This window comes from Halichoeres trimaculatus, unplaced genomic scaffold, assembly GCF_033239565.1.
Source record: "Halichoeres trimaculatus isolate MK-OKI-2021-1 unplaced genomic scaffold, fHalTri1.1 fHalTri1_scaffold_6, whole genome shotgun sequence".
In the NCBI taxonomy this organism is placed as follows: Eukaryota; Metazoa; Chordata; class Actinopteri; order Labriformes; family Labridae; genus Halichoeres; species Halichoeres trimaculatus.
This window is the reverse complement of record NW_027437184.1, coordinates 14,533,897-14,545,841: the sequence shown is the minus strand read 5'-3', so window position 1 is coordinate 14,545,841 and position 11,945 is coordinate 14,533,897. Positions and strand designations below refer to the sequence as shown.

Below are 11,945 nucleotides of genomic sequence, written 5' to 3'. Positions count from 1 at the left end.
GTGGTTTTAGATCAGCAGAATTTGGTGAAAACAGATTTAGGCCTGTTGGTGAAATTTTTAGATTTTAATTGAAGCCGGCGCTAGGTCTACAGTGTGGGAATCCCCAGTCATAACAATTTACTGGGAGGAATATGAATATGTCTACAGAAATTCGGGGAAACAATCCAAGTTTATACATTTTCTTCAAAGCCACAAATTATATTTGTATGGTGGCGCCAGAAAATAAGTCAGAGGATCGCCAAAGTAGGGCAGCGTTATTAAAAGGGAAGCATCAACCAGTTTTCAGAGAAATCTGGCAATCTAGATATTTTTGTCTTCACTGACCCTGTTGACATGCAGAGTTGTTCTGTTACCATGGCTAATAAGAGGAAAAAGCTCAAAATTTTCAAAGTAGTAACTTACTTGTCCTGCCAAGGCTCCCTCCAGTCCATCCCCTGTGGTGCTGCATTCCTAACTGAACCTCATAGAGCCATCTGACTATCACCGTGATCTTTTTCAAAACTTAACTATGCTGCCTTTGAGGAGAATAATATATCATGTGTCTCCACGAGGTTTGGTCATTTTCAGCCAAATATTCTGTTTCAACGGCAAGATCGTACAGTTCAGCAAACATGATTGAAATGTGATTCAAAAGGGAAGACTTTGGATTATTGAATCACAGTCTTGAAAAAACAAAACAGGGAACAGTTTTTCATTACATTAGTGTGGTTTAGTTTTACAACCTTTCCTTTGTGTAAACGGTTGTTTTAGGCTGAGATTGCATTTATTTTGCAGTCCATTCCTCCCACCACATTCCAGCCCTCACCTCCAGTTACCTCCTTAAATCCACCAGAGTGAACCTCGATTCCTATTAGCTACTGTACCAGGCTTAGCAGTAGACTTGGTGATTTTTGGCATGACACCATGGACTCCTGGAAATCCCCTCGCCTATTGCTTGCCAATTCATATGACCTTGAGCTTCAGAAAAATTAATACAGTTCAGAGTAAGTAAGACTCTCAAACAGACAGCCCACAAACAAGAAACAAAAGGATGTGTGTTCTCAGTGAAGGGAGCTCTTTGTTTACTGGTGATTCAAGTTGAATTATACATGTTTTTCACTTACATACTTCTCTTCTGCTGTACTGAAGAGATATGTGACTTATAAAGATACAACTCACACTGAGTTTAATTAACCACACCCACCAACTGTTCACAGGACGTATCTCTATTGTGATTAAAAAAAACCATTTTGTTATCAGTAGAGCTTCACTTGGCCTTTAAGTCAGAAACAATAGTACCTTAACATATTCTGTATAGTTATCACATCAGCTGGCTTTACAATCAAAAGAACTTCACATCCACTCTTCAGAATCCATATTATTTTAATCGCCTTTAAAAGACTGCTGCAGCATTACACAAATTCTAAAAACACAAATATTGAAAAACAAAAAACGGGTCACAAAAGATAAAAATCATACAAGAGAGGACTTTCAAAGTCAAGTGTTTAGACACCATAACAGACATTAAATCAATCAATATATACATTCAAAGTAGCATGTACAAAGAAATGCTTTAAATATGCAGCACAATGGGCAAGCACTAGCTTTAGACAAAACACAATAGCCTGTTGTGATAAAACCATATCATTATTCAAAATGTGCAAGGGCATCTATGTAGCTTGTTCATTTGTGATGTGTGATAGGGGACAGCTTATACTTTAAATTGTAAGACTCAAACAACCTGAAACCCAAAGAAGATGGGTGCTGTGTAAAATGCTGATGAAAAGCTGTTGCAATGGTTTTGTAATGGTTTGGAAATCATTCACACACAATATATTACTATGAAAGTGAAAAGACAACAAATCAAATACTGAAACCCAACTCAAAAATGTTTTCTTTTGTGAAAAGCACATGGTTGTTAAAACCTGATGCCAGCAACAGGTTTCAAAAAAGTTGGGACAGGGACATCAAAACATAAAATGTGCTTCAAACCTATCATCTGGTAGAACATCTCCCAACTGATCAGACTAAACTGAAATAGGTTGGTTAAATGATGAGGTAAAGATGGGATTTCTTCAACAGCTGTCCATAATATCTTTAAAGGTCCCATATTTTGCAAAAATCACTTAAATTAGTCTTTGAGGGAAATTAGTGAGTCTTTGGCTTTCCTCCCAGCCCACAAAATGTGATATTTAATGACAAAACTTGTACTTAGTAGTGCTTATGAATGTAAAATCCTGACCTAAAACGAGCTGTTTGAAATTTCTGGGATTTGCCAACGTCAGTGATTCCCTTTTATGACCAATTAGAAGCAAGTCTGACCTGATTGGTCCACAGGAGCAGACATCCAGAACCCCCCGCCCACTCCCCCTCTCTGCTGCTGTTCAAAATGCCAAAGCTGAAGTGCTGCTTTGTTTTTGGCTGTAAACAGCCAAAAAGTTCCATGCCCAAGCTTCCTACCTCGGAAGAAGACAAGACAAAGTGGCTGGAGTTCATTTATGAGGGAAATGTGCCAGCTACACTCAGTAAAACTGTGTGTGCATGCTAGTCACTTCACGGCCGACTGCTTTTCCAGCTTTGGACAGTACAACAGAGGGCTAGCGAATAAACTGGTCCTGAATCCAGGCGCATTACCAACCATCCACCAACAAACCTCGAACCCTGGAAATGTGAGTATTTTAAATGCTGTGTGCTGTGGAGCAGATGTAAGAGCTTTTCCTCAGTGTCCCCCCTGTCTCTGTGTTAGCTTCAGGATGCTAATTGTAGCTGCGGTTAGCCTGTTGTCTTAGCCTGTGATGTTACGGTAAACGTGCTTTGCTGTTTTCTAAATGTTGTGCACTTGGAGCTCGTGGCGCCGCCCTTGGTGACGTGGAAGAGCAGGGCGGTATCAGCGGTGGCTCATTCACATATGAAGGTCATGCCCACTAAATCAGAGCGTTCTGAACAGAGGGGCTATGAGAGCCTGGAAACAATGCTGCTGTTCTTGATTTATTGGCTTTTTGGAGCAAAACATGTTACTACCATTTCATGAAGACATCAATGATCCATATTAAACTGCAGAAAAGGAGCATAATATGAGACCTTTAATAAGTTCAGAGAATCTGGAGTAATCTTTCCACAAAAGGGACATGGATGGATGGCCATGATCCTCCATCCAGTATTGATTTTGGGCCTCAGTCTATCCCACTTCAAAAGCTGACATGAATCTGAAGTGGAAATCACAGCATGGGGTGAAAATCACAAATAACACCCACTGCCTGTGAACACAGTCCTCACCTACAAACTGCAGGCTGGAGATCTAAAACCCAGAGTAAAAACTTATATGAAGAAAAAGGCATCGAGCAGCTAAATACTTTGTCAGACTAGAATAGCACATTTTTCACTTTTAAAACTCCAAAAACTCATCTCATTAGTTCCCAAACATTTACGAATCAAAGAGGTGATGAGATGCAGAGGTAAACATGCTCCTGTCCCAACTTTATACAAAATGTGGCACTGGCATTACATCTTTATCAGTTTATTAAATTACTTTTTTTTCAGTTTCAAAATTGAATACGTTGTCTTTGCAGTATTTTCAATCAATGTGCACCTAAAACGAAAAATATCAAATTTTGCTTCCATCAACATTTTAAACAGCTTCCTAGGATTGAGGTTGTGAATATAACAAAAAACACCTTTTTTCAGAACAAGCATTAAGTTCAAGGATGAGCGTAACATAATGTTTACTGTAACAACAGCTTTGAAATATATTGCATTTAGATATGAGTAAGAAAGACCTTATAGACTTGAACTTTTCAGTTCTTCTCATGTTTTATTTTGATCTCAGTGTGGTATAAACTTTACACTGAGTGGCTGCTATCTCAGCTTGTTTTCACATTTTTTTCTGAGAGCTGTGATCAGCTGTTGAAGTTGGGCCAAGTCTGATGAAGCACCTGTACTTGTACTCTCGACTTCCTCCCTGTTTGTATTTACATGAGAAATATTGTATAAAATGATGTTGTTCACTCTGCAGACGATGCTGCGAACTCTCAATGCGACACTTAAGTTTATCAACAAAAACAATGAACAGGATAAAATCTGACAGTCATAGTCAGCGTACATGCCTTCAGACACATAATTAACACTTGTAGGGACACATGGTTGTCCATGCATTGCTTTCAGAAAAGCTAAGATACAAACAGTTGCAAATTGCATACAGTTACACAAACACATGATGCATGCATCTACGAGCTTGTAGAGGAAACATGTAATTATTACAGAGTAAGAAAAAGTGTTTGAAATGTTTAAAGGATGCAGAATACATGGCATAAGTTGAAGTTTTGTTAAAATCATGTTGCAATCAGCCTCATCTTCAGTTTAATTTAAACTGCTGAGAAAGTTATATGTACAAGGAGCCTCATGTTTGAACAACTTTGTTCCTGTTTGAAGAGAAAAGACAAAATCCAAAACTGTGTACAACTCGGTAGATTAATGCGCTTCAAAGTCTTGCCCAGCAGTGTCTGTGATTGGTTATCTTCAAGGCATTCCACACATTTTCTTTTTGGTTTTCATCTCTGGGGTCTGGCAGGGCAAGTCAAGGACTTTCACATGTGAAGCCCTTCCAGTTTTCAGTTGGCCTATTCTTTCTGTTTCTTGTCCTGCTGGTTTTGGAATAATACGATTGTTTTGTTTATGATTATACTTTGCCTGTACATGCTTTAAGCTAAAGATCCTGTACAGACTTTTTTCACATTCAGAGCTGAAAAAGGTAGAAAGAAAATGTAGAAAAGGCATGATATTACTGTGGCTCTTTTCACAGCTGCATCACGTTTTTTTTTTTCTCTCACTGAAGATCAGTCAAAACAGGATAAAGGCTATACTAAATGCCTTGAGGAAATGCATTTAGGTTCATTCTCAAAGTCACCTTAATCTGTCATTAACAACAATTTTGAAAACGTGCAAAGGAAAAAAAAACCCAAAACTATCCTAATTTGGAAATTGTCCAAACCCTCTTTTCAACTTCAATCATGCTAAGTGAATTCTTCACAAAGGTCACCCTCTGCATACTTATAAGTGGATGCATTTAAAAGAGGTGACATCAAGAAACAAGTTTCACAAATTTGCTGCTGGTAAGATGAGGAGACGTAAGGTGCTGGGAGTCAATAAGCATGTGGTGTGTTGACTCAGATGCTAGCTCTTATAGAAAGTCTGTGGAGAGCATTTTAGCTTAACATATCTGTGTTTTCTAGAATTACACATCCCGAATTTTTTACTTCATACTGTATTAGAAATGTTCTCTCTGTTAGGATGTGAGGCTTTGGTTGTGTGGCTGCTACCAGACACAACACTTTTATTTATTTTTTTTTACAATGATGACCTGATGTTGCCTTTCATCCTCTGCTGACCTCCTTGAGCAGTTCAAATAGTTGAGTATACAAATTAGTGAAGTTTAGCAAAGTTTGAGTTATATATATATAATATAATATGTGGTTAAATAACACCACAAAAAGCACCAAATACAACTGGGAGGAAATTTTCTGTGACCCCAGTTGTTGAGCAGCACAAAAACCTGTATCTTTAGTGATTGTTAGTATAGGCTCTAAATTAATCACCTCTGGGTTTGACAAAGGATAAAGTACCTTGGACCCGCTTTCTTTTCAATGACCTGCAGGAAGCGACTTAACAGCTGATGTCATCAAAAGCATGCATGTACAATTTGCTTCGTTCATTCAGATGAGTTCGCAAGTTTTAAACTCTGAGCTAAAACTTTGACTAGCACCAACATGCCTGGTGGTTGTGTGGTCAGCTGTGGTCTCTTACTGCTCCAACACCACAAGCATCCTGGACACTTACTATGTGATCTAAAGTCTACAATCCGCTCACTGATATTACACCGATCAGGAAGTTGTTTACTACTTGTCAGGGGCTGTTTTGGTTGCAATTGCAAGCTGTAGGGGTTAATCTTTTATGGTGGGTTTAAAAACGAGTGTGTATCATCAGCTTATGAGCAGTAAATGAGAACAAAGAAAGGACAAAGCAGAGGATGCTCCAGGGTGTGGCTTCCTTATTCCAAAAAGCTTTAGATTGGAAACTGGTTAAGTTAAGGAGGCTACCTCCTCTTCGTTTTGTGAATGAGGGTTGTATTTTGTTTTCAAAAGCATTGCTGGCACCTTACATCTTCTGTTTCAGGACTCAGCTCTTAAAGCAGCACCAAAGACTATAATTGGTTCACATTTTTACAACATGATTTCTTTTTGTGTTGCAGAAAAAATGTAATACTTCATTTTTGGACACCCCACCGTCATATCAACACTGATTGTCATAGCACTTTTTGCAGAATAGAGACACATCGTACTACCACGTCAAATTTTTGCACATTTGTTTGAAAAAAAATAAAATAAATATGAAACTTTTCAAAAGATACAATCCTGATTTTAAGGCACTTACAGACTAAAATGCCACCAAAGCTGTTTGCACAATAGAGAGCTGTGAAAAAATGAACTTGTCAGGTGTACCTGAAGGCAGCATTAAAAAAAAAATTGTTTTGGCAAGTTCATGGGAAACAAGGATTTGTTTCCTGCTATGATCCAATATTCTTTGAATTAATTTTTTTTCAGAACACTTTCGCCAACTGTTTATGAAAGACATAAAATGTTTGAACCCTTACACTTAAGGCTTGCTCTTAACATGATTTACAGACTTTATGTAAAGTAGCATGTCTACTCCAGCTTACAAACACACACTTCACTCTCGAAAAGCAAAGCTGTCGGCATATGATGCCTTGCACCGCTTCAGATAAAAGCTTTAATGGTATGAACAAAGTATCTCAATTATGGCTAAAAGGAAAAAGAAAAGATTACAGGACAGGGCTTAGAGCCATTTAACTGAAGATGTAGGGAAACAGAACCTTTGTTAAAGTTTATGGAGGCAGCAAAGATGAGTCACTTTTTCATAAAAAAAAAAATCCTTCTACTTGTGAAACAAGATTGGTTTGGCCAAACCTGCCAGGATCTTTGGTACATGGACTGAGATTATCTCCCCGATCATCTCTGGAAAGCTGACCTTAGTGGGGAGCGACTGAGCCTGGACGAACAGGTCGAATGTAAACTGATGGAGCTTCTTCACGGTCTGAAACAGAGGAAACACAATGAAAACATGGATGATCCTAACAGAAATAACCCGCTCTCTACCTCCAACAGGGTGGCAACACACACACACACACACACACACACACACACACACACACACACACACACACACACACACACACACACACACACACACACACACACACACACACACACACACACACACACACAAACCAACTGAGGGTGTTTTTAATCATTCTGTTGTAAACTTAGCAGTTTAATTCTTTGTGCTGGAAAACAGTTGTTACAATTTAAGCTAAGATTTTAAAGTATCAGTTTCTGGTTGAACGCAGCATTTTTGTGGGCCATTAAAAAGATCCCCCTCCCCCCAGGACGGCAACCACTGCCAAGAAATGTTTTAAGCAAATTAGTACAACTACAACCCAGACCTGAACCTTTTACTCTGCTTGTTGAATTTTGTCAATGAAATGCACATGTTCATATCCTACATCAGAATCATATGCTCCATGGTTTTAAAATCTCATGTGTCCTTAACGTGCCCCCTTGTCCCTCCCTGGTCTCTTTCCTGCTCTATCACTTCCCTCTGAATAAAGGCACAAAAGGCCAAAATGTAACTTCCAAAACTTTAACAGTTCCTGTGCTAAATTTACAACACATAAGCCATTTTTATTTTACCATCTGTAACGAGTCCAGCAGTCTGGTGAGATGGTAGAACCTTTGAGAACAATTGGTTTTCATCCGATTGTTAATGAGTCGATCAAGTTCGTTGATGTAGGCGAGGCGCAGTTCATCAAAGTATTTCTGACTCTTCAGACCTTCCACTGGAACTGAAAAATAAAAAACGCAGAAAACACGGTTGACAATCCCACACTTCATCGACAACACTGTGAAGGTAGCGTGTGATTTAGATGCTGAGTTCATAGAGTACTTACGGATGCTGAAGAGGAGCAGGGCCTTCATGCAGAGAAACTCCTCCTGAGTGATCTGCAGCATCAGGAACTCTTGTGAAATGTGTCTCATCCGTATGCAGTGCTCGTACATGGTGGAAATGTGCATCCGATGTCTATGGACATAAAAAGGTCACAGTGAGAGATATGAAGTAATGTGGAGTAATAGAGGATCCTATCATGTGCGGTACAAGAAAAATTGTTTCACATCGTTGGCATTTATTCTATCATAAAAACCTGCTGGATGTCAGAGGTGAGCTCTATGACTATTAAGAGGTGATGAGGACAGCGAATCATCTTTATAACTCCACAGATTTCTACTATGTGATCTTTGACATCTAGAGAAAGACGTTAATAAAACACAAAACTCTATACCACCAGAGTTCCCTACCTTCAAATGACTAAGGTTCAATAAATTATCGCCAGTATCTGAATATTATAAGATGTGATGAGATATTTTATATTCATCATACTTTTACTAGTTTTTGGGGGGTCTTTCAATAAATGGTGCTAGTGAGGGTTTGGGCATCGTGATCAGAGTTTCATCTCCTGCAGAATGAAAAGATTCCACTTATTTCATGAATCAGGAAAAAGACCGTTTGTAACCTGGTTATATTCACACTGTTAAGATCGAGATGAGGTACAAAAAAAAAAGAAAAAAATATTTTGAATTTGAAATAATATCAATTGCAGCCTGGAGAAAAAAAGTTAAAATTCATTGGAGGAGATAGGAAATAGCTGAATGTTCTCTCTTGGGTAATGGAGTAAGAATTTAAGACCTGTAGTTAATTACAACACACAAATGAGTGCCAGTCAATTAAAAAATGAAGTAGTAGGAATGATTGATATGCTTGTTTAAACAATAAAACAGCCAGTTAGGCAACATAATATGACAAATTATAACAAAAGGGACTGATGTGTCCAGAGAGAACTGGAAATTATTATTTTTTCACTCTTTGTTGTTAAATAGGTATCATTGTTTGCCTGTCTTTGCACTTTTAGAAACATTACTGGTCAGATGTACTTCAGTGCATCACTGATCAAACAAAGCAATGCAAACACAGTGCAGTTTTTCCTATCTGCTAATTGTCATGCGGATACGTCACTCAGGACATGCTTTCAGGTAGAGACGGGTAGCTCTTGGCCGACAGGTAACTTAAAGAGTATGTGGATACGTTTGGAAACTCCTGATGTAGTTTTTACCAGTTGGTGTTGCTTCAGGAGAATATAGCAACAAACTGCTGTTGGTAGCATAGACTGTATATAGAGTGGACAATGTGGCTCCGCTATTTATCATTGTACGGTTTTGAAGCCAAAATACCCCCGTCACAGGCGCAGCCATTGGCAGGATTGCAGCCAGAGTCCGCGCAGTAGAGACGATGAGGGATAATGGGCGAATCTGAGTGGAGCTGGGTGACAAAAATAATATATATATTTTTCCTTTCAAGAGTCTAATCACTTCCTGACTCTACCTCCTGACATATTTTATAATCCCAGAAAAAAATACACGAGAACGACAGCTGTCAATCATTGTTAAACGTTACATAAAGCCTTGTTTTTAACCTCGTCTAACTAATGAAAACGAAACTTTTCTGAAAAATAAGGACTTGAATACAAGGCAACCAAATTTTATCCTCAAATCACCACAACAATGGGACTTGAGAAACATTTCTCTGAGGAGCATTAATTTTTTAAAGTTTGACCACAGCCCAGCTGGAATGGCTGGAAAGCCAGATTTTTTAACCTATACTGCAGCCAGCCACCAGGGGGAGCAGTTTTCGTGGAGACCTCACTTCGAGCCGAGCAAGCGGACATCCATTTTTTTTACAGTCTATGGTTGGTAGAGGCAGCAGCAGTGTGGCAGCCACAAAGTGTCACCTCTCACCCTCAGGATATGTCATATCCATGTGACACACAAAATAACACAAGTTGTATCACTTTATTATCCCCACAAAATGTGTGGATTTTAGCATCATAATTTTATGGTACTGCATTGAGCCAAGACAATTTTCATTTCAAGCTAAATGACATTAATCCAGGTTTTCTCACAGTCATATGGATCTTACTATTGGGCCAAAAAATGAGAAACTCTCCTTTTTAAAAAATGTCTAAGCACTGCCATAACTCAGTCTGTCAGCTGTTCAATTTCTTACTTTGAGATATTCAGATTGACAAAGTAATCCATCCTGTTATAAAAATAGCATGACGGATATCCCTGAAGTGGGGTTTTTAAGGTTAGGTATAAGTACAGCAGTCATAGATTTAATAATTGTTCACACACTTACATTTCAGACTCCCTTTGTAAAAACTGTCAGGGCTTTTGCCCCTCTTAAAGGACAGCCTTTACTTGGCAGGAGATGGTAAGCAGCAAATTTAAAAGCTGATAAGGGGCACTTTAGTCCATTAACAATTTTTGCACAATTTTCTTTCAAAGGCTTAAATTATACACCCTTCTGGTTGACTAAGTCTCACATAATAATTCAGCCCTCCAAGTCTGAACCTGTGATCTACCTCACCCTCAAAAAACTTAAAAAACAAATTACATGAATATCCATCCAGATAATTAATTTTTCCCCTGTACTTTTTTTTTTTCCCAAGATGTAGATTCTGGAAACAAATAAATTCCTCACACAACCTGAAACTTTGAAGCTGTTTGTGCCCTTAGTATTTCCCACCTGTTCTTAGCTTGGTGCCTGCAAACAGGCCTGCCAGGCAGCTGTTCAGAGCTGCCCACCCTGCTGTGACATCACTTCACTGGGTGTGGCCATAAGCAAGGAAAGTTAGAGTTTACAGCTGGGAAGCAGCAGTTTTCTACCCAGTGTCAGTCAGTTCACTTTTTTTTTAGAATTTACATAATAATCAACTCAATCTGTTCATTTTTAATCCAGTGCAACAATCCACAAACAGACAACAACAGGCTGAGGTTCATTACACTAAACAAAACAGCCAGCGTGATCAGAACTTTTGTAACATTACTAATTTTCAACCAAAGTACTACTTTTACATACAGAAGAAACGATCCTGAGCTTGAATGGCAGCTGATATCAAAAGGTAGACAATCCTTTCTTCGAGTGGGATTTCACTTAGTTCAAACACTGAGATGTTTTCACTTCTAAGCACAGCTGTTTACAAGCACATCTGTCCCACGAGATGGTAAAAATCTGTGGTATTCTGGCTTTTGTCACATGATGCAAACAGCTGCGTAATGTCTGCTGACCAGCTGTAAAAGGAGTTTTCTAATGTCTGCCATTACATTCATGACACCATTCCCTGAAAAGAGACTGATTTTTGTGGGATTATCATAAAAGATGTATGAGCACACATGCTGGTAAAAACAATGGCCTTCAGGGAATTCCTCAGTTTTTACTTGAACTGTTAAAATTCACAGTTCGAAGTTAACGTTTTTCTGCAGCATAAAGTCTTACAAAATAAATCTAGCTGGTGAGCTTGGTCCATTAACGATGAGATGAGGAGGAGCTGTTGTAATTGGACTGCCTCGCCACCTTCTGGCACTGAGTCTTACGCACACTGACTGTCGAGAAGATGTGACTTTTAACCAGGTGTGTGTTTGTTTTAGAACAAATTTTCTTTGATCAAACTTTTTACAGATACAACGCAACAAGGTAAGGTATTTATCAGTACAGTTACATAGCAATGTTGTTTGAAACGTAAGTTTGTACTGGACATCAGCAGCCGGCTATATGTAGCACACCTAGCAGCCTGGTGCTACGACATATCCATAGGCTTACATGTTCCTGGATGATGCTACTGGACCAAAGTAGCATTTTGAACCAACCTATATTGGCGCTGATAATCTCATTTTAAAGTGTGGGTTATGATAAGGCATATATCAAGGAAGTAGACTTTTTCAAGATCACTTTCAAACTCCTCACAGCCCCTTTAAAGCATCAGTATGCTGATGTTACTGGGC

The 11,945-nt window shown here is 38.8% G+C and overlaps 1 protein-coding gene across 2 annotated transcripts in view; it reads right to left on the bottom strand.

The window, feature by feature from the left end:
• Nucleotides 1-1,342: 1,342 nt before the first annotated feature.
• The window catches only part of ar (androgen receptor), a 34,969-nt gene continuing 24,366 nt past the window's right edge, over nt 1,343-11,945 (bottom strand). For both annotated transcript variants that reach the window (XM_074671609.1, XM_074671610.1), the window contains exons 6-8: nt 8,000-8,130; nt 7,743-7,894; nt 1,343-7,086 (exon numbers count right to left, since the gene is read on the bottom strand). In XM_074671609.1, coding sequence (XP_074527710.1) covers nt 6,928-7,086; nt 7,743-7,894; nt 8,000-8,130 — 442 coding nt within the window. In that variant the 3' untranslated portion in view covers nt 1,343-6,927. The remainder of the gene's footprint in view (nt 7,087-7,742; nt 7,895-7,999; nt 8,131-11,945) is intronic.